This window comes from Solanum pennellii, chromosome 4, assembly GCF_001406875.1.
Source record: "Solanum pennellii chromosome 4, SPENNV200".
NCBI classification, from domain to species: Eukaryota; Viridiplantae; Streptophyta; class Magnoliopsida; order Solanales; family Solanaceae; genus Solanum; species Solanum pennellii.
Window position 1 is genome coordinate 75808454 of NC_028640.1, and position 23092 is coordinate 75831545.

The following is a 23092-nucleotide window of genomic DNA, read 5'->3' on the forward strand; positions in this document are numbered from 1 at the left end:
GGGGGGGGGGGGGGGTTATGAGTTACTCTTTAGGTTAAATTGCATCTTGTAATAAACTTTTTGAGGGTTGTTCAAGTTTATCCTGAAGCAGCATTTCTCGATGTGGTATTCCCATTAGTAGTTGAAACCACAGCAGTTTATTTTTTTGTTGGATAAAAATAATTGATTCGTAGGTAATCCAAGAGCTTCATAGGTGGGATTCTTTTGGCAAAGGAAAGTCGAGAGAAAGGGTGATAGCTATTCTAGCAAGTCTTCTGTGAGGAGTAGCACTAGGCTAGTGAGTTATTAGATTAGTCTCGATTCCTCAAGGTTGTAGTAGCTGTAATTGTAGTTGAAAAACCTCCCGTCCCGAGTGGGCTAAGTCCACAGTAAGCTGTAGTCGTGGAAGATAACTAATGACTACTAATTTTGTTCATTTTATTGCAAGTTTTTAGACCTGCTACTTAGTTCCAGCAGCAGGAACATGTTGTAGAAATTGCAATATGTCCGAATTGATCATTCATGTTTTCCATGAAGAGACCACACTCATTTAAGAAAGTGCTATTTGTAAGATTATCTCAACTCTTTAAGAGTTTGACATTTGCAAGATTATCATACCAAATTGGCAACATGGAGCTTCCATTTTTTCGTACTGGCCCTTGATAGTTTAATATGGAATTAAGCTGTATTTATGGAGTCATTTTGTCTCAATCAATCAAGCATTATGAGTTATGGTGCAATGTTGTTTCAGAAGTGAATATTGCATAAATTCTTTTTTTCAATATGTCTTTTAACTTGGATTTTATCTTGAAATCAGTTATCGTCTTACTGATGAAACTGACTAGATGAAAGAGCTAAGCTTCTTCCCTTTTTCTTTAAATACATATTCTTTCGATGCAACTTATCTTAGCACCAACAATAGTTTTGAACTTGTACATAATTGGGGTGATATTTTCTTAGCACAATAGAACAAGTTAATCATGCTGGTTTTACGTGCCAAAATCCTCCCAAGATCTCTATGGAATTTGTAAAATCCGCGCACCCACTGCTGGAATAGTTTTTAACATACTTAGGCCTAACGTACTCTCATCTGGGATTAGCTTATTCATATTTTCTCTACCTTTCAGCAACTCCTATGAATTTAACTTTATACGTTTTATATCTTGCCAATCTGTTGAAATCTGCTCCTGTGATTGCCTTAGCTTTCCATAATTCACAACTAATGTATGCTTCTATTTTCCTCATTTGGGATGGGTTTTTTTTATATGAAGTCGGGATAATTCTAATGTCCGGTGTCTAATGGAACAACATATGTGTATTCTACCATGACCAAAGCATTACAAATCTTGTGTTCTTTTCTCATTTCTGCTTCCTTATGTTTCTTTAGGGTCGACGGAGCTAATGATGAGTGCTTGTCTTTCAGGTTCTTTATGATTCAGCCTTGACTAAGAGAATGCAGATCTGAACTGTTGGTAGTCAGTAAGTTTGTCATATTGATTCATTTATTCACTCAAAGCTCATATATGTTATGCTTCCTAAAATGTAATGGATTAATTATGTTGGATTTTTTCCCTTTTTGGCAACTCCTCTTATGTTTCCCTTATTTCTTTTGTTAAGATCATTTAAAGGTGAAGGGTTTGACTCTTGATTCTTCCTGCTCATGTGTTCTTTAATTATTTGAGAGTGGTTGGTCTGCTTTGATATGCTTTTCCTTGAGCCGAGGTTCTATCTAAAACAACCTCTCTATGTGTAAAGGTAGGGATAACGCCTACGGACACAACGCCTATTTACGCTCTACCCTCCCAAAACCCACTTGTGGGATTGTATAGTTTATAATGTTGTATAATATGGAGAAAGGGGAACCTAGGAGAAATGGTAGTTGTCTTTGTTTGACCTATAGGTCACGTGTTCAAGCCGTGGAAGCAACTACTAATATTTCTATTAGGTTAGACCATCTACATCACACCCCTTGTGGTGCGGTACTTCTCTCGGACAGTACATGAATGCGAGATGCTTTGTGGACCGAGCTTTGCTAGATAAGATAGATATAAAAGGAGAAATTGAGAGTTTGTGTTGATCATCATTGTTAGTTAGCGAGAAAAAACGAAAGTTATAAACATGCATGGTGAGCGCAAGAAAACCGTCGTGGTTGTAATCAACTTGAATCTGAAAGATCTAATGGAACCCTGGCAACCTAAGGAAATCTAGATGTAGGTACAACACCAGGACACAACTACTATAAAATATAAGAATTAACTTAATAGCCACAACTGACTAAACTAAAAATAGGCCGCAGATGTATAATATAGTGTACAATATAATTCATGTATAATATGTGTATGATCGTGAATAATCAATGTATATCGGCTAGATAAAGTAAATTGTAAATCTGTCCGGCTATTTGTGTGAAGATCCCTTAAAGATAGTTGTGTCATTTACTTTCTGCACTATAATTTCTGCGTTGGGTTTTAGGGACACTATCCTTCCATGAAGAAGCTGTGACCTATTTGATTATCTAACTTTTGGCTACAGGTGTTGGTTTTTCCTTGATGAGTATATGTCGGTTAAGTTGGATTGAGGGCTGACGCTTATTTTGACATTAACTACCTGCATATATCGTATGGATGACAGCGGGAATCGCGATAATGGAAGGCATAAACCGCCTCAGGGTCAGGTATGTAGCAGGAGTTGAGGTTGATTGCTTAAGTCTACTTTCTTAATCTGGATCTTAAGTATGATTCTCATGTGTTGTAACCAGAGGTGGATCCTCAATTTAAACTTGATGGTTTCAATCTTTATGTTCGTTACGGGTTCAAAATGTACTGTTTTATTGAAACTTTTGGGATTTTTCATATATATATATATATATATATATGTCTATGCTTTGTGTCGAAATGCTAAATTTTCCATGTTTCAGTGGTTGATGCAGCATCAGCCATCAATGAAGCAGATAATGGCCATCATGGCAGAAAGAGATGCTGCCATACAAGAGAGGAATCTGGCCCTTTCTGAAAAAAAGGCTGCCTTGGCAGAGCGTGACATGGCTATCCTTCAGCGGGATTCAGCAATAGCAGAACGAAATAATGCCATCATGGAGCGGGATAATGCCTTTGCTACACTTCAGTATCGTGAAACCTCTATGACTGCTGGTCAGATTGTCCGTGGAGTGAAACATATGCACCATCCTCAGCAACATGTACATCACCAGCCACATATGGGAGAACCAACATATAACCCCAGAGAAATGCACATGGTTGAAGCCATACCAGTTTCCCAACCTGCTCCGGTGCCAGCAAAGCCCCGTCGAAACAAAAGAGCTAAGGAGCCAAAGGCAGCAACAGGTTCCAAGAAGACTCCAAAAGCATCAAAGAAAGTAAAAAGGGAAACTGAAGATCTTAACCAAACAACCTATGGCAAGTCTCCAGAGTGGAAGGGTGCACAAGAGATGGTTGGGGCAAGCGATGACCTTAACAGACAGTTATCTGTGGCAAAACCCGACTGGAAGGATCAGGACCTCGGGCTCAATCAAGTTGCTTTCGATGAAACAACCATGCCAGTCCCAGTCTGTTCCTGCACCGGAGTCTTGAGACCTTGCTACAAATGGGGAAATGGAGGTTGGCAATCTTCATGTTGCACAACCAATTTGTCGATGTATCCTCTACCAGCTGTTCCCAACAAACGACATGCTCGAATTGGTGGTAGAAAAATGAGTGGAAGTGCATTCACCAAGCTGCTTAGTCGTCTGGCAGCCGAAGGCCATGATCTATCAAATCCAGTTGATCTTAAGAACAACTGGGCAAAGCATGGGACGAATCGCTACATCACCATCAAATAATGCTGCTTCCAAAGTCTTCTATCTAGGACGGTATACCTCAACATCGTTTACATATTATGTTTTCCGTTCATCAACTTCCTTTAGCCCCTATGTAAGTTTGTCATCGTTCTAAAATGTTAGCTGGATTCGAAGTTGGATCAACGAGAGATAACTGTAAAGAAGCCTGTATTCAGGATACTTTGCAACAACGTTGATGTTAAATGTATTGAATATCTAGTATGATGGCTCTGTTCATAGTTATTAGCTTCTTTTATTAGTTTCAAGATTATCAATGGTTGAAAATCATAATCTGGAGAAGTCTTTTTGAAATATTTTATATCGATTCATATATACGTCCATTGCGTTACAAGTGTGAGTTGCTATAGCATACAAATATGAATTTTTTGTTTGCTATAAAAATTGACAAGCTCAATTTTGAACTGACCAGGAAAACTATTCAATAATTCTTTTTATAAAATATCACATGTTGTATCAATTCAGTAACCAGGCACATTATATTACCTTTCTTGTCATCTCACAAATGATAAATAAGCTAGAGATACAGCGATAGTAAAGTTAATTCTCTAATGATAAGATCAAAAGAGAAACTAATAAAATTATCATTTCTTTATAATAATATTTTATTAATATTGACAGATTATTCATATATTATATTATAAGTAATTTATAGAATAAATTAAAGAAGTAAAGTTATAATTTATCTCTTAAAAATTTATAATTACATAAATCTCTCAAACGGATACATTAATGATAAAAAAATTAAAGCGCTGATACATTAAAAAGAGGACGGATACATTAATGAAAGGCCTGAATACATTAATAGCCAAAAAATCAAAGTGATGATACATTAAAAAGAGGGTGGGATATATTAATGACATTTTTGACTTGAGAAAAGAATAAGAATTTTTGAAGATTTGAGAAACTTATAGGGAATAATGATAATAAGTAAACTGAAAGATGAGATTTCTATAATTATTCCAAATTTATAATAATATTTCGCCAAAAAACATTGTTATAATGAAGTTTGACGGGTGCCAAAATTTGTTGCTCCAGCAGTAAACTATTGCAAGGTGTTGGTATTAATCCTTTTTCCACTGTATTAACTCAATAATTTCCTTCATATATTGCTCCTACATAAAATTAACACAAATTAATTAAATCGTTTAAAAGATTAATCATCCAAAAAATAAATAACTAGTCAAGAGAATCTACCAACTATTAAAACTGTTCTAATTGTTGTACATTCTACAAACTAATTAATTTAGAGGAAATTACAAATAAAAATCAACCGCATGAAATATCTTAATTTTACCTTTATTTTTCCTTCCCAAATAATAACACGGCAGCGAAACTAATAGCTTTAGCTCAAACTCAAAAAAAAAAATTAGGGTTTTTTTTACTCGTCTCATTCATGTTGAAGCTTCGTTACAGACAAAGGATAAATATAAAACGATTTTGTAAGAATGTACATAAACGTACAATCCCTAAGTACTCCAACAAAAACGTAAATTAGATTTAAACTGATTATTTATTTTAAATATTCTTATAAGTTATACAAATAATAATTCAACAAGAACACTAAGCATGAACAATATGATCGATCGCGTTAACCTTAGTATTATATGTAACGCTAAATTTCAAAATCTTCAATTATCTCGCGGTGGAGGAGATGGAGAAGATTGAGGAGACGGTAATGGAGTTCGAGGATAATTAACGGCTGATCTCCGTCTCTTCCAGCCCCAAGCAATTAGCTGATCTACGCCATAAACGCGTAAATCAGCTATGAGCTCCGGTAAACTTAACAGAATATCCATAACTTCTCTTTCTAATTCCGTCATAGCAGCACATTGTGCTGCTATTTCAGATAATTCTTGATGATTAGCCATTAGAGAGACGAGGAACGGCTCAATTGTGTTATAATTAGTATTAACATAAATATAGTTATAACTTATATATATACACACTTCATCTATCTGTTTCAATTTATATGGTAATTTGACCAAGAGACTATAAATACACACTTCATCTGTTTTAATTTATATGATAATTTGACCAAGAGACTATAACGTTTATATGATACGTTTGACTGAGTGATTAAAAAATATCTTAAAATAATATAAATATTTTAAAGTTAAAAATTTATTTAATATAATATTATTTATTTTTTTGGAATGGGCTATAAAAAGTGGGTTGTATGAGGTAGACAACGGGGGAGTATTGATTATTACTTATTAGTGTTATAATTAAAATCTTTTTAATAATTTTTTTCAATTATTATGTGCATATTTTTATTAAATTTCTATTTTATAAAAAATACGATTGACTTAATTATGATTGCATTTATTGGTAACTAAATCTGTATTGTTTTCTACTTTTTAGTTTTGTATAATTCACTTTAATTTAAATTTTGTCTTTGTAAGATTTTTCTCCAAATCTTTTTGAGTTTTTACTTAGATATTAAACAATAAGATTGAAAAAGCATCGTTTTAATAGCAATCACTATGATATTGATTAATTTGGCTTATATTATATGGGTGAAAAATGATAGTACAATTAGAATACTCACTTAAATCTATTTTCAAATATTAATACTTTTTAATAGAAAATTTTAACAGTAGTTTATATAATAATATACCATTAGTGCACTTTTTAATTTGATTTTATACAGACAATCAAGCAATTCAATTGTAACAATATATAGATGTGAGAAAAGTAGAGTTTTTCAAGTCATTTTAAATTTGTTTTAAGTTATTTTTTGACCTTGTAAAATACTCCATAATTTATTTTAAGTTATTTTTTAAACTTATTTTAAGTTATTTTTATATTTATCAAACACCAAAAATTTAAAACTGATCTAAAATAAAGTTGACCAACTTTGAAGTTAATTCAAACAGGCTCTTAAAGTCAACATTGAAAATAAATGGAGAATAACTGTTTGATCATTCAAAAAAAGAAAGCAAGGTGAAAAACTAAATAAAAACAGAAGAATTAAAACCTATTATGGCTAAAGAAACAAGTCATTTAAAGACATGATCGAAAAAATACTTTATCATCGAAAAAGTGACTAATAAACGTTATTTCATATCTAAGAAAACCAGCTGTTCAGTTAACACACTATCCACTGTCTACCAACTCAAATTTTTTATGAAAGAATTTGAACTAATAAAAAATTGAACTTCTTCTATATTGATTGTATCATATCTAATATTTACTTAGAATTTTTCAACTATTCTAGTGCTTGCTCTAAGATTCGCCGTTCATGTATTGCCATCAGAGTCATAAATACTCGAAGTAATTAAGCTCCTGTCTGGCCCCTATTTCTTAAGGGGCAATGAAGTTTGAGATACATTTTTTTTAATTGTATTCAAAGTTTAGAGCCTGGAAAAACACAATGGAGAAAATGAGAGAACAAAGGTCAACTTTTACATAATGGAGAAATTGAAATGCATGTAACAGAGTATTTAATTTCTCATCTACAATTTCACTAAGCCATTAGAAACATCAAGAGGCTTTCTGTCTCTTTGTGCTTTTAAGAGTTGCAATGAGAGTCTGTTTAGATTGAGTGAAGTGCAAGAAAAACACAATTAAATTATTCCGTTTTCTTGAGTTTCATACGCAAACCAATAAAAATGTGCATTTTATATTTAAATTGTGATTTATTAATTCGAAAAACACATTTTCTCTCTCTTTTTTTTTTCTCTTACAAAATATGATGATAATGTCAGTGATTGATGGACTTTACAATTGTCCAAGTTGGCAAAAGTGAAATTCCACAAAATTAGTCAAAATAGATCCCACATAGTAAAATTTTGACTTGGGGGGCCGGCTATAAATGCATAATTTCATACACCATTTGAGCGGAGTAAAATTATAATTAGTTGCCAATGAATTGAGTTATCAAAATGAAAATTATAATTAGTTGCCAATGAAATGAGTTATCAAAATGAAAGCAACTTTTTTTTTAATAGAAAACACTTTTCACGAGTTTTATATCATCAATGTCTAATATGATGTTACGTATTATTCGCTATTTTATATATTTATTTTTTTAAATTACACTATGATTGAGTTTGTGTATAATTTAAATTTATGCTATATTTTAATTTTTTAGAAAGTATTTTATTTTAATATTTTAATGTGTGATTCATCTAAAGTGTAATTTACGTTAATTTTTCAAAAGATAGCTAATCTAAAAGTTTATCCGTACTTTTTTCTATTCGTTGACGTCGCATACATATCACAAATCCAAATTTAACAAGTTATGACGTGAATTACAAAAAAATCATTTGTATTTAAAAATCAAACCTAGTAATCAATTAAGTCGAAAGTCATGAGATCTGAAATTTGATAATCTAAGCAGATAAAAAATCATGACACTAATATGTAATATAAATAATCTGATAAATTAATCAAAGATATGTACAAACGACTTTAAACAACATAATTAGAATTATTTTATTGGAAACTTTATTACTTTAACAATTTTTACCTGACACGAATTGATATTAGTGGACCAAAATCTGAAAATATGAATTAATTAAACAAAATATATAGTTATAAAATGTCAAATCTTAAGTCAACATCGGAGAAAATCCTGTTTTTGTCGTAGAGCGTAGCATTGTTGCACTTAGATATAAAACGGCCCGTCATTTTTTTAATTTATTTATGTAAAATACAAAGTTTTTGTCCTTTTAATTATCATACATTTATTCTCATAAAATTTTATTTATTTTTAATTATTGATTATTACATTATTTTTTCTTCGTTATTATCTATATATATTTTTCGTGTATCGTTTTTTATTCGTACTATTTTATTTTCATTGTTATTTACTTTCTCCATTTGAAATAGAATAATCAATTTTTCGTCTTAGTTTATTTTTAAAAAATGATTCTTTTCTTTTTTATAATGTTCTAATTTAAGCCTTTTGTAGTATTTTAAGGATTACAAGATTAAATAGTATTTTAACATATTGACATAAATTTAATTAAGGACTATAAAAGAGTATTCCTTTCCTTTCCATTTATATGTCACCTTAATATTTGTCATTTTACAAAATTATATATAAAATATACTATACTTCGTATTTTATCCTCAAAAGTTATTAGCTTTGAGAATATATAAACGATCAATATAGAAAAATTTAGTAAATATTTCATATCCATTAATCAAATTGATTAATTAAAATGAATTAATTCATGTTCAATTAACGATTTAATTTTAAGAGAAACTAAATAAAAATATAATGATAAATTTATCTAATTTCTTAAGCAACAGTAAAATCTAAACATATAAATAAAAATGAGAGGAGTATTAAGATTTCATATTAAGTTATGCTATTTCATTATTTTAAAAACGGAAGAGGAAGTAAATATTATTTTCTCTAATCCATATAAAGTGAATGTGAAATGACATAAATCTTTAAAAAGATAGTTGAAGACACAATTGAATAATATTTTTCATAATTACCTTTTTAAGCATTCTTAAATTCTTCTTCTAAATATTACTATAAAGTAATTAAAAATATCACTAAAAAAGATAAAAATAGAAAAAAAAATTAATAATCCTTTTAAATTTTGAAAAAATTACTTATTTTGAACCATCTCAATAATTTAATTTATATATCTTATTTTTTTCCAAATCACACTTATAAAATATAGTTTGTTGTGTGCAAAGACAAAGTTTTTGTCTCTTTCACTTCTTCTCTACTCTTCTCTTTCATATCAGTACAAGTTATTTTCATTTTCTCTTACAAATTCAACCGTAATCACCGCCATTTTCAGCGGGAAATTCACCTTCTCTCCAAAATCCCATTTTTTCCCCTATAACCCCACCCCCCACAACTTCACTTTCATCAATGTTTGCACGTTTGTCTCTCATCATATTCAACTGTAGCTCCTTTAAATTTTGACTATAAACTTTCAGGTACTCCGTTTTCTTCCTTGCTCTGTTTTTCTCAATCTTCTTTTTCATTCATCTGTTGTTTGGGGTTTTGTGTTTGTTTGAATTGGATTGGGTTGATACAGTTTTTTTATTGGGGTTTAAGGAGTTTTTTTTTTATCTAGGGTTTTTCTGGGAGCTGAAATTTTGATTTATTTAATGAGAATTGCTGAAGTTCTTTGATTATTACGAAGAAATAGCATTTGGGGTGTCGGAAAAATTGAATCTTTTGCGGGTTTTATTTGTTGATTTTTGATGGCTCAGTCTAATTCTAAGCCACCTATGAGTAGTCAGAATTTTGGTGTTGGAGCTGTATCTCATGTGAGGTCTTTATCTCAATCGAGTATTTTCTCGAATAGTTGTTTGCCACCATTGAGTCCTTTTCCTCCTAGTGAGCCGGGGATGGTGTCGGGTCATTCTAGCTTGAAGGATATATCCATGGAGGAAATAGATGTGAATTCTCAAGGTGTAGGAGTTGTGTCTTCGTTTACGAGGGATGGTCTTCCTCCTCGGAAGGGGCATCGTCGATCTAATAGTGATGTTCCATTGGGATTCTCGGCTATGATTCAGTCTTCACCTCAGTTGATGCCTAGAAGTGGTCAGAAGGTTTTAGGGAGAGCAGTGAGTCTTGGGGATAGCAATGGAAAGATTGATGAGAGGAAACCAAAGGGAGAGGTTACAGATGAGTTGTTGTTTTCCTACATGAATTTGGAAAATATAGAGACATTGAACGGTTCTGGCACGGAGGACAGAGATAAGGACAGCATTGTCAGTGGGACAAAGGTAAGCGGTTCTGAGAGCAGCAATAATGAAGCAGAAAGTGTTATGAAAGGGAATACTGTTAGTATCCAACCAACAAATTTAAGGGAAGGAACCAAGAGGAGCGCTGATGCGAATATTGCTCCAGCTGCACGTCACTTTAGGAGTCTTTCCATGGATAGTGCTATTGGAAATTTTCACTATGGCGATGAGTCACCAAATGTACCAACTTCTCTGATGATGCGTTCCGGTCAGCTTTCACCAAGTAATTCAGGAAATGAAAGTTCGAGCAAGCACAATCTTGACTTCGGAAATTCTGAATTTAGTGAAGCTGAGATGAAGAAGATTATGGCAGATGAAAGACTTGCTGAGATTGCAGTTTTAGATCCCAAGCGTGCTAAAAGGTATGGAAATAGATGCTAATGTATTCTAGTTTATATTTGTATCCCATTAAGAAGCATAAACTTGAGTTATCCATTAAAAATTGAAAAAATATATATAAGGAGGGTGCTACATATACAATTGAACCTGATAGTTTCTTTCCTCAGGATACTGGCTAATCGTCTGTCCGCTGCTCGATCCAAGGAGCGTAAAACACGTTACATCTCAGAATTGGAACACAAGGTTCAAAAGCTACAGACAGAAACAACTACCTTATCCACACAAGTTACCATCCTGCAGGTGCCTGTAGAAAATATTGTGGTGTACCTTCAATACTTCTTTTATGAACTTCAGTCCGTTTACTGGATTTTCATTCTTGTTACAGAAAAATTTTGTTGAGATTTCAAGCCTGAACAGTGAGCTGAAATTCCGCATCCAAGCCATGGAGCAACAGGCACAGCTTAGAGATGGTATTACCGTTCCAATTTCTTTTTTCTTTTGTTTTCCAAGTCCCTAGTGTGTTGCAAAAAGGTATCTAGTTGTTGCATATGGGTAGTTAATGAAATAAGATATGTTCCATAGTATAATCTTTTTAAATTAGAATATACTAAAATGTTTTCTTTTACCTCTTAAAATTAAATTCATCAAACTTGGAGAAGTTTGGAAATAATTGGGTGTTTACTGAATACAGCAGGATAATTAGTTTATAGAAAGAGAAGTTTGCAAATTTAAGTTTTATAAAAAGAAAAGCTTGGAACTTGGCCTGATTTGAGCTTCATGGTTCTAGCCTTCTACTTATTGAATTTGTTGCTATCGTTTGAAGAATTTGGGAGGAAGGGAATTTTAATGGTTCCCGTGAACTCATAATTAAGTAGATCAGTTTCGTGAAGTACTTTTATGTGAGGTGCAAAAAGAGAAGAATAAATTAGTTTACAATGGCATATAGAGCCTTTGAAAGGGGAAAATAGGGGGAGAAGGACTATGGCCTGCTGGAAGGAAGACGGGGAGAGAGATGGTAGAAATCCATTTTAGATCTGTAAAGATAGGCGAAGAATACTCTGAAGGAAGCCAAATAGGAAACATACTGTTTGTGTCAGGGAAGCCTATGAGATAAACTGAAAAATAATTAGGGACACAAGTTCAACAATAATAACTCAATGATATGTGAAAATGATGCACAATCAATATCTCTTTGATTACTTTTGTTTGATTGGTTGGAAATTTCAAAATGTAAGCAATGTGAAAATTTCAATATCCCTCACTGTGCACTGAAAAACCCGAGTCAGAGAACCAAAATATTTGATGTACCTGTTTCAGTAATAATATTTGATTCTAACCAGTAACTAGCTGGCCTACTCAGGAGGCATGATTTTCTTAAACAGTTCCACAACATCAGCATCTCCTACTGAAAAACACCCGAACTTCAATATTACCAAATGCCGTGTCACACACAGATAGTCAAGAAGTAAGATTTTCCAGCAGGACCTGTTTGTGTTCGTCTTTGTTACTAAGTTCTCTCTATAACAGTCCCCATTTTATTGTGTTCCCCAGTTCTGGTCATAAAGTCTAAGTAAGGTATTTGAAAAACATTATATTTTCCAAAAAGCAGGTTTGCCTGTGTTTGTTTGATTTATCTCAGGATACATTTATATTAATCTGAAGGAAGGACAAGTTATACTGTTCTAGTCATTTGGATTGACCAGGGACAAGGTCCAAATCGCGTTTTATACTCGACATTCAAGACATATAGATATGCTGATACTATGTGAACATCTGATGCACCTACCCATAAAGATGGATATTCATAACTTTAGCTTTCCGCTGCAGCTCTGCATGAGGCATTAACTGCAGAAGTCCAACGTCTAAAGCTTGCTGCTGGGGAACATAGGGAGGAAGGACGGTTGCCTAATAACATGACACAACAGACGCCAGTGAAGCATAATATGTTCCAGATGCAGCGTCAGCAGCCTAGTCAAATGCAACAATTATCTGTTGGTAAAGCATCTGCGGCTTCAGCAACACCTGCATCCGCCTAGTGGGTGAACATTAAAGCCTTTGAGGAGGTGAAGATTATCTCTACATGAAGCCTAAAAGTTTATTACTTCAATTATCGGTCTTACATGCTACGCACAAACAGTGAGAAACTAAGCTTTCAGATAGTATTATATTTATATAAGTTTCTTATGTGTCTGGCTACAATTTATACTATATGTAGTGAATCATTATTTTGTTCTTTGGAAATGACTGTATCAATAAATTGGAGTCAAACTTTGTGGTGCCAATGTTTTCTCCTATACTGTTCTCTACTTCTAAGGGAACTTTAAGCCCTTTTATCTGGCTGTTAATTTGCACTTGCATAGTATAAAACCATCTGCATACAATAGACCCTTCTGATCCGAAACACCGATCAGGGAGCTTACTGTGGACTATAACTCATAAAAAGTAGTAGTTCTATGAATTTAGCACAACCAGACAAAAAGATCATACACTGTCTTGTTTCCCTCATCTTCAATAAAGAAAGAAGAAATTAAAGTAGTCAAAGTTGCAGAAAAGCAGATAGTTGCCCAAAGCATCTTGCAATAAGAGTTGCATCACCAGGTGATTTCACGAGTCGAATCTATGACTTATATACGTATGAATTCGAAGTTATTTTTGATAAGAGATACTTAGATATTATGTTTATTTTTTCAACAACCAGTTGAAAAACCTCTACTTAGTTGTTAATCACATGAAAAAAGTCTCATAATAATTTTAAGTTCTAATAAACAAACAAAAAAGAAAATGGATAATGACCAAAGAGTACAAAATAAAAGCATATACCTTCTTTTCAAATAAAGAATACCTCGAAATTCTTCAACAGACCAAACCCGCGGGAACCTTAAACCCTACTACACACAATTCTATAAATTTCTAAACATTATAAAATTTCAGTAAATTTTTAAAATATAATTATTAAAATTTTACTTCAAAATCTATAACCAAACGAATCGAGATAATAATAATATAAGTAAAAAAAAAAAAAGAAGAAAAAAGCCAGTAGTAGTAATTATCCATTCCACCAATTGGTATTTATATTTTGAACTCACAAAATTTATATCTTTTAATTTATTAAACCAAATAAAAAGCTCACATTCTCGGAATACACAAAACAAATCTTCTTTTTAATAACTCTCAATGCTTTTGTAGGGTTTCAGATGTTTTCCTTCTAAAACTTCTTTTGCCGCCGATTACTGACAAATCTCTGTTTTTCTCACTAATTTTTGTGGGTTTTGTGGTACTGACGTTGAGGTTTAGCAAGATCTGTTTTTTAAAAACTTTATTTTTTGAATTTTTTGACCGTTGAGTTCGCCGGAGATGTCGGAAGTGGTGGTGGTGAAAGGTGGGGAGTTGTTGTTTTGTGGAAGTACTTGTTGGGATTCTGTTGGTCGCCGGAAAGGTTTGACGGAGGGGAATTTGGTGTCGCCGACGAGGCTTCGTCCGCTTGTTGGTGTCGACATTTGTTTTGTTGCTGCTGGTTGCGGTATACTCTGTTCTGCTTGTTTTTTTTTCAGATTATTTTTTCTTAGTTGTATACTTAGTTGGTTTTGTTTAGAGCTCAAAAATGTTGTGAAATGTATGTTGAGGTTTCGTATAGCGGAACCCAATTTAAAGTTATCATCTTTATTGTGAGATTATGGGATTTTGGCAATGACTTAACGTTTGGCCATAAAATTCCGGAATTTGAAGAACACGGAAAAGTTGTTTTCACTTCAAAATACTTAAATAAGTAAAAAAACAACTCCATTTTGTGTTCATGGTTAAACACAACTCCAAAAACTACTCTTTTGTTTTTTCAAATACTGACAATTTTCAAGGCTAAACGCTTCCATAATGTGATTGAAGACTTCCCTTTTTGATTGCTTACTTTCATTCTTGGTGGAAATGCAGCGTCTTGTCACTGTGTAGCGCTAGATACTGAAGGTCGTTGTTATACATGGGGAAGGAATGAGGCAAGTGTGTTGTCTGTGTTCGTTTTTATTTTCTTTTGTGGCTTTTTGTGTTGTTTTCTCGATGTAGGGAATCTGAAGTGTGTTGTGACTTTGCAGAAAGGGCAGCTTGGTCATGGAGATAAAATAACACGTGATAGACCAACGGTTGTTTCAGAACTATCTAAGTAAGTTGTTCTTGGTTTTGTTCCTCTATCAGTGACAGATATTGTAGTAAAAGTTTCAAAATATGTATTAAGTTCAAATCCATACCACAAAGGAGTAAAGGGTGCATAGCTATGCCGTATCCACTTCTTAAAATCCTAAATTCACCCTCTTTTTTCTTCTTATAGTTGTTTGATTCTCTCTTTTTCTTGAAAACATTGAGACAAGATCCCATCTTTCTACTTTTTTTTTTAAGAAAAAGAATTTACCTTTTTATTTTATTTTGTCATTGCGCTCTTATCACTTGACCAAAGCCTTGGGGCAATGCATACTTCTAGGGTACATGTAAAATGAGATGGAAAGAGAAGAATGTTATAATGGTGAATATTCTGATGGATGGTAATGTTTTGTTTTTTTAACTCAGAACTGAGATTTTGTGTCTAGAAGTAAGAAATTCTTTCAATATCCTTATTATATTTCCTGAATGGTTAGCCCGTGTCTCCTGAAGCAATTATGTCTATCAAGTACTTATCTCTGGCATCACTTAAAACTTTTTTGTTCCAGGTATAAAATTATTAGAGCTGCAGCTGGAAAGAACCACACAGTGGTAGTTACAGATGACGGACAGTCCTTTGCTTTTGGTTGGAATAAACATGGGCAGCTCGGTATAGGCTCTGTAAAAAATGGTGAGCTCCTTTGCTATCCTCTGTTGCTCCTTACCTTCTCTGTTTCTGACTCACTTGCACCAAAAGAGAAGACCTTCTGTTAGTATTCAAATTGTTGTTGTCTCAGTTGCATGAACATTATTTCATCTCCCTCTTTGATCATGCTTTTTTCTTCAGATATGACCTAGGTCAAATGAGTCCTTCATTTGTTTTATAACTCATGTCAAAACGGGAGTAACAAGTGTGTGGATTCATCATATTTAAAGTTACCAAAAACCTAGATGCACATGTATTGGATACTTAAACCTATCTGGCATTAACACATGCTTTTGCATCTTGACGCCTACACTAAAGTACCAACTAAGTGAGGCTAAGGGCACAACCTGGTTTTCACCAAGTTTCTAGGTTTAAGCATGCTGTAAGCGAACCTTTAACAAAGCTAATCTAGTGTAGGGAAGAACAAGAAATTTATTATTATGTAAGCTAGTGTAGGATCCAAGTGAAAAAAACATGAGCTAGTTTAGGATGGAACAAAGAATTTGCCTTAAGCAACGTTATCTTTATTTCCTAGAAATATTAGTCCACTAATTTCTTCTGTCTTGGCTTATTTTTTCTTTCATTTATAAAACAAACTAAGATCATCACTTTTTTGTATTGTTGCAGAAACTGAATTATCTCCAGTCCGGTGTGCCGTCACTGAAGTCAACTCTGTAGCTTGTGGGGCTGACTTTACTGTGTGGCTAACCTCAGTTGAAGGAGCTTCTATATTGTATGGTTTGTAAAGTTTTCTTTCTATTACATTGATAATGCTGTGTACAAATAAAAGATTTTGGTAGCGGCATTTTCATCTCTAACTTTTCTTGCACTCTGATTTTCATGCTATTCGTGTCTTCTAGAACTGCTGGTTTGCCTCAGTATGGTCAGCTTGGTCATGCTACTGACAACGAGGTACACTTCATGAAAAAGTTTTTAGTTTATCTTCTGTGACATGGATAAAGGCTTCCAATATTTTATTGTTATTTATGGGAAGTTCTAGACTTCTACATGCTGTATAACAAATTAACAATCTCAAATTGCAATATTACCTATCGGCAACAATATATCATGACAAGATCATCTGTTCAATTTGATTGATAGTGATGCAGCTTTTGTGATACTTCTACATAAATTGAAATCACAATTAGCAGGCAATTGGATGAGTATAGTTGTTATCGTCTCCCATCTATCTTGTATTCTGTTCAATGCCTTTTTGTCCATTGCAACAGAATGCACTTGTTCTTTTTGCTAATAGAGAGCGGAAATTTTTATCAAATGAGATCCTACCTCTGAATACTGACTTCTATATTTCTCCCTCAGCTTTGATTTCTTCCTGCTTTAGGCACATGAAGTATTTATATATTATGAAGTAAGGTGTTCCATTAAAAAGAGCTTGCACTTTATGAACATAAAGTTCTGGAGATATTGGTGCACTAAACAGGCAAAATATTTAGGGATACAAACGCCTCTATCGTGTGTCTGTGCAGCATCATTGGAGGATAGTTATTTGCAGTACTTCATTTATTTTTTACTATTGATCTTTTGGAATGTATTGCATGACATGATCTATACATGCTGATGTCGGGTGCTAATTGCCGTATCAAACGACCTTAATATAGTCATGTTTCTGCCTTTTCCATTTCTTGTTTCCTTGCTTTCCAATTTCTATTTACTTATGCTTCTTGCCAATCTGAAGCATGCAGTTGATAAGCTTTGTGGATAGCACATTTTCCGCAAAATAATCAGTGTTTTCCTATTTCTAAAAGAAACATTGTTTTGTTCTCCTTCATAGTGGAGTGCTTTTATACTTCATATTACTCGCTTGTTTCCTGATGATATCTGGTCTAATATTTCTCCAAAATTAAGTGTGGAAACCTAAATGTAAATGCACCAAATTGGGAAGACAATAGTAACTTTTTTGCCCTTCCATGACAATACCCTTGATTTATAAATTTGGAACTTGTTGTAATGAAGGCATTCACACAGTGTTATCTTTAAATTTGAACTGGGAGTTGTTGCCTTGTTTGATTGATTTGAGGATGCCCTGTAACATGCAGTATAATACCAAAGATAGCTCTGTAAGGCTAGCTTATGAAGCTCAACCCAGACCTAGACCTATAGCTGCCTTTTCTGGAGAGACTATAGTCAAAGTCGCTTGTGGAATAAACCACACAGGTTCATCTCAACTTCATTTTAATTAATTTGTATATTGTCATCTTTCAGATATGTCAAGTGCATTTACCCTCTTTTTTTCTGGATTTCAGTTGCAGTGGATAAGAATGGATATGTTTACACGTAAGTTCCACCTTAGCTCTTTTGTATGGACTTTACCCTGTGTACAGAAGCTAATTTGTTCTTTCTCTGTTTTGACAATCAAATCTTAGGTGGGGATTTGGCGGTTACGGGAGGTTCGTACATCCTATTTCATATTTGCATATTCAGATCTATGTTAATGGATGTCTGTTGAACCGCCTTGGCTTTCCATGCTCTTTTTGGGCCCTTATTATAATAAACATGAAAATGTTTGATTTTTTTGGATTACAGGCTTGGACATCGAGAACAGAAGGACGAGTTTGCTCCTCGACGAGTTGATGTTTTTACACGGCAGAATGTCTTGCCTCCAGATGCAATAGTTTCAGCAGGTTCTGCCAGCTCATCCTGTACTGCCGGTATGATTTGTCTTGTTCTCTCTCCATTCTGTTTTGTAATCATTCTTGAAATCTTATCCAGTGCACTTATAAGTTACTGTGTATTCACATGAGATGACATCATATTTGATATCTCTATTAGCTGCACTCATTTTACACAACTTTTTGTTTCCAAAAAAATCTTTCCGCTAGTTGTCCAAACTGCTCAAAGTATAAGTTGAATGAGTATTCAAATGAGTGAATTGCCTTTATTAAATCTATGTTCTGACCTACTATGATTGTATATATTGTGTTTGCTCATTTAGTTATTGCTTTGAGAGAAGTGTGAACATCTAGCAAGCTGACACTTATATGTAAAAAATATGTAAAATTAATGTGCGGTTATATATGGTTTAGTATGGATTACTTGTGAAAATAGGTAAACGCTAATCTAATCTATGTTAATGCTTAACGAGTTCGATTAATGTCAAAATTTTGAAAACTCAAGTAGTTTGAGTATTTTCATTAGTAACTCATGGTAGTCTGTCTTTATTTCGGATTTGGTATTGGATATGTTTTGCAAAGCTTACATAGGTGGAGTTTAGAGTTTGAGTAATCATTGGTGAATGGTCATGAAAAAAAAGAAAATGTCAAATAGAAAAACATGATGATAAATAGAAACAGCCTTTCTACGTCTGAGGTAGAGGTAATGTTTGCGTACACTCTATCTTCCCCGAATCCCCTTTTTGGGACTACACTGGGTATTTTGTTGTATAATTATAGTAAAAGTATTTAAATATTATTATTATTAACTATTATTTTGTATGTAATTAATTTATTTTCATTTTATTTTTATATGGTATGATGATGACATCAGTTTGAACTTAAATGGAGATAATTATTCATATAGCTGACCTCAACTTGGTTGGGGCTGAGACATAGTTGTTGTTGAAGTAAAATTTAATTTTGAAATTTGCGCTGCAAGCCTGCAAGTAATATGAAGATATGATGAGGTCACGTTCTACTAATTGCAAATGACTTGACACTTCTAATAAAATATTCTTGTGCAGGAGGAGGGCAGCTTTACATGTGGGGAAAAATTAAGAGCACAGGAGATGATTCGATGTATCCCAAACCTCTTCTGGATTTGAGGTTATGATGTTTACAGCATTTGCATCTCCAATTTTTTATTTTGGTCATATAGTATTAGTGTACATGAGTTGCATGTGTGATAAATTCCACATTTTTGGTTGAATTATTATTTATCCAAGATTTCTGGTTAGAACCATCTGCAATAACATCTATGAAGATGGAGTTCAAATTTTCTTTTCCTTGTGTCTCGTGACTAGGGGTGATGGAGTGATTTCATTGCTAAGTCCTAGCAGAGAGTCTCTACTCTTGTATTTAAGTTATGAGATTCAATATTCATGTTGGAATGTTATTTAAAATCAATCACATGGTAATAATGTATTGTTGTTTCTGCCCCCATAATCGTTGGCTTGGATTGTTTTAAACTGGATATTCTCTTTTCAGAAGCACAACATTTTTTTCTTTTGTCGCTAAGTCTATAGGACTGATAATCTGTATTTCTAGTGGGTGGAACCTCCGATGTATGGATTCTGGCTATATGCACCACTTTGTTGGTGCTGATTCCTCTTGCATAAGTTGGGGCCTTGCACAGTGTGGGGAGCTGGGTTATGGACCACATGGACAGAAGTAGGTTTGATTAATATCTTGTGTTTTACTTCTCTTTTCGGTGACTTATGTGCGTTTTGCTCATTTATTTTGTCTATTTTTCTAAAGATCTTCTGCAGTTCCTAAGAAGGTAGACATTTTAGATGGCATGCATGTTATCAGGTTAGTGTATTTCTGTTTAAAAAAGAAATTTTGGAAGATGGAACTTTACATCAGAGTCTGAATCCTAGTGCATTCCTTTTTGTGTAGTGTTGCTTGTGGATTTGCCCATTCCATGGTTGTTATTGATAGGACAAATGTTGAGGATCGACTTGAGCAGGTAATGTTATGGCTATAAGGTAGTGTTGCTTATGAATTAGAATATGATTTTTTCAGTTTATATGTACAGGTTTTTGGTTGAGTGTAATATTTGTTTGTGGATGGGTGTTGGTGTGTGTCTGGGGGTGCTGATACATACATCAGTTTCAATTTTTCTTTATTTGTATTTATTTGCTCGTGTAAGTCATCTAATTTCTCCCGTTTTACCTGACAGCTTGATGTATATGATGGCAAGGCTTCTGAGGAAGGTATAGGTCTAAGCTTCATCTATCTTCATAAGTTTTAGCTAATTGTACTATTTCATTTGGAAAATATACTGGTTTTCCTCTGAATTTGCTTCAAGGGCAGTTGACTTAAGTAGCCATTGAATTGCTAATTCCTTGGGAGATGATAGAACAAGGAGTCTGTTAATGATGTTCAATTCATCTACTTTGTGCTTGTGTCCTTGTCTGTTTTTGATACTATGCAGGATAAGGTTTGATTATATATGCTATTTGCAAGTAATAATATGTCAAAGAGTCCATATGACATCTACATTCAGACAATTTATGTATACCTGTTCAATTTCAAGGACAATAGCTTGATATATGAAGATTTAATGCGCAGGACAAAAATTTATTGCTAAGTATAGGAGAATATCATGATTAGGTGAAAGTGAAGTGAAACTAGATTAGTTTTTGTGGTGCCTAATACAGACTTCAAATATGTACATTTAGGTTTCTAGGAATATATAATGATTGATGCAATATAACAATTAGGATAAATTAAAGGACTGTGCTGGGACTGCTATGTGATAGAAGTCATCTAACAAGCTACAGTCAAGTTTTATAGAGCGGTTGTGAGACTAGTAATGTTGTATTGGGGTGAATATAGGTCTGCAAAGCCCACATGTCCTCGAGATGAATGCCATAGATGTTGATATCATTGGACATAGAGGATAAACATAGAGAATTTCGCTTGAGACACTTTTGCCATGTCTTACAGACTTCGAGATGTATCATCTGCAGGCACAACTATATGATAATTTCAAGGTGCAACAATATGCTTGAATTTCATTTAAAATGATAATTGAAAATAATGAGCTAGACTTGAAATCACATGTGTTTGGTTTTTTAAAAAAAGATTTACAATTGAGCAAAATCAGTGTTAACTTGCCTAATAACTAATTGCATGAAAGAATAGGAATCTTAGTGTTACTACCAACTAGTTTGGATTAATCACTTAGTTGTTGTTTCTTATGTTTGGTTGTTTATTAGGATTTTTCTTTTCTATTGTAGTCAGAGACATTATTTTGGTGGAGGATAAGTATTGAGATTTGCAAATTCTCTAGTGTTAAAACAGCCTTAATTTCTCTTAAAAGACATCTTAAAATTGGAATAATATAACAAATTGTGTTGTCGTCAAAAAAATAATGTAACAAATTGTGTCAAATTTTTCTGATTTGTTTTATCAAAATCCTTGTACACAGACATGCCAGGTGAAAGGTTATATTTCTCTTGTTGAACTGAGGAGATAGTTGCATGCGGCCCTATTTATTTTACAATCATTTACCTTTCTTACTATAGTTGCAAATTGTTCTTTGCTGCAGTGGGGGCAGAACCTGTGAGTGAATCTCCAGCTTCTAAAAAGACTACCAAAAAGGCATCTGCTAAGGCGCCTGCAAAGTCAAATAAACGGAAGAAGTCAAAAGATGCGTCTGAATCTGAAGATGAGGAAGAGGAAAATAGTGATGATGAAAGTGATGACTATGAGGAACAATCGAATGGGCGGGCCAAGTCTTCCGGCAGGGGTCGAGGAAAGGCTGCTGGCAAAGCTACAGCTGCTAAAAAGGGTGCTGGTCGTGGAAGGGGTCGGTCTCCAGCAGCAAACAAAAGCTCCCCACCTGAAGCGAAAGTATCGACAGGTAAAAGGGGAAGGCCGAGGAAATCGTAAGAGTGTACAGCTTTCCTGGTCAAAATGTAAGGCACTCTCTATATTGTGGAATGTATCTTTATTCTCCATTGGCTAATTAGTTGCACTTTAACAAGTTATTAATTTTCGTCATTAACTCCATTCAACATTCTGAAATTTAGCAAGTGTAATCCATTTGCGTAACTTGTAACGCGTATTAACATAGATCATTGACTGAAAAGACAGGTGTTTATCCGAGCTTGTGCCTAGTTAAGCTCGTTTTTTGGATAGGAGCGGAAACAGGGGAAAAGAAAGGAAAAACCTATTCTGCCCAGTGTACTCTGATGTCTATTTTTGTTACTAATTTGTGGTGCAACTGAAACACATTTGTTCTGAAAATCTATGCTGATTAGTAATATTGCTGTGTAAATGAAGTATTTATCAGAATGTTTTGTTGTAGTTGATCATTTTAACATTTCGTTCTAGCCTTGTTGATGATCAATGATGAGACTTACACAACGATCATGCTGAGTATTGATTTATCTTCCTATAATATCATAAGCATGTTTGGAGTCTACTTGGATAGACAAAAGATGGTTTGTCTATGAGCTAAAAGAACCAGAAAACAGAAAATGTTCTTTGTATCTTAAGAGTTCTGAGGAATTCTTGTAATACAAGTTGAAGTGATTCCAATGAGTGCAGTTTAGTGCATAACTATGTTATTGTGTGTGTTTTGGTCCCTACAGTTTTAATTGTGGTTGCTTGTAAAGTCAAGCATGGAATAGATAGCAACTACAATACAAATGTCTTGTTGCTTTCATTTATGGAAAGCTAGAG

At 33.6% G+C, this 23092-nt stretch overlaps 3 protein-coding genes across 19 annotated transcripts in view; all 3 read left to right on the top strand.

Moving 5' to 3' along the window:
- The window catches only part of LOC107018037 (protein BASIC PENTACYSTEINE6), a 6039-nt gene extending 1928 nt beyond the window's left edge, over nucleotides 1-4111 (top strand). For 6 of the 16 annotated variants that reach the window (XM_015218388.2, XM_015218389.2, XM_015218390.2 and 3 more), the window contains 3 exons: nucleotides 1403-1458; nucleotides 2512-2653; nucleotides 2897-4111. In XM_015218388.2, the coding sequence (XP_015073874.1) occupies nucleotides 2600-2653; nucleotides 2897-3814 (972 nt within the window). In that variant the 5' untranslated portion in view covers nucleotides 1403-1458; nucleotides 2512-2599 and the 3' untranslated portion in view covers nucleotides 3815-4111. Of the gene's footprint in view, nucleotides 1-20; nucleotides 1459-2511; nucleotides 2654-2896 lie in introns of those variants that run through there. The other 10 variants (XM_015218392.2, XM_015218393.2, XM_027916460.1 and 7 more) reach the window with 5 other exon arrangements.
- Nucleotides 4112-9487: 5376 nt separating this feature from the next.
- LOC107015521 (transcription factor VIP1-like) lies at nucleotides 9488-13186 on the top strand. Of its 2 annotated transcripts, XM_015215832.2 has the most exons (5): nucleotides 9489-9739; nucleotides 9880-10917; nucleotides 11062-11194; nucleotides 11280-11364; nucleotides 12722-13186. In XM_015215832.2, the coding sequence occupies exons 2-5, from the start codon at nucleotides 10010-10012 to the stop codon at nucleotides 12928-12930; spliced, it is 1335 nt and encodes a 444-aa protein (XP_015071318.1). In that variant the 5' UTR covers nucleotides 9489-9739; nucleotides 9880-10009; the 3' UTR covers nucleotides 12931-13186. The 2 variants fall into 2 exon arrangements, with proteins under 2 accessions (XP_027772477.1, XP_015071318.1); XM_027916676.1 differs by lacking the exon at nucleotides 12722-13186 and adding an exon at nucleotides 12598-12721 and having other exon boundaries at nucleotides 9488-10917.
- Nucleotides 13187-14005: 819 nt separating this feature from the next.
- LOC107018227 (protein RCC2) lies at nucleotides 14006-22719 on the top strand. The gene is made up of 16 exons (XM_015218650.2): nucleotides 14006-14414; nucleotides 14822-14883; nucleotides 14980-15047; nucleotides 15589-15710; nucleotides 16353-16458; nucleotides 16586-16637; nucleotides 17783-17900; nucleotides 17990-18020; nucleotides 18110-18133; nucleotides 18270-18394; nucleotides 19423-19504; nucleotides 19946-20068; nucleotides 20156-20209; nucleotides 20297-20366; nucleotides 20580-20613; nucleotides 21954-22719. Exons 1-16 carry the CDS (start codon nucleotides 14249-14251, stop codon nucleotides 22295-22297), a joined length of 1581 nt encoding a protein of 526 aa, XP_015074136.1. The 5' UTR covers nucleotides 14006-14248; the 3' UTR covers nucleotides 22298-22719.
- The last annotated feature ends 373 nt before the right edge of the window (nucleotides 22720-23092 follow it).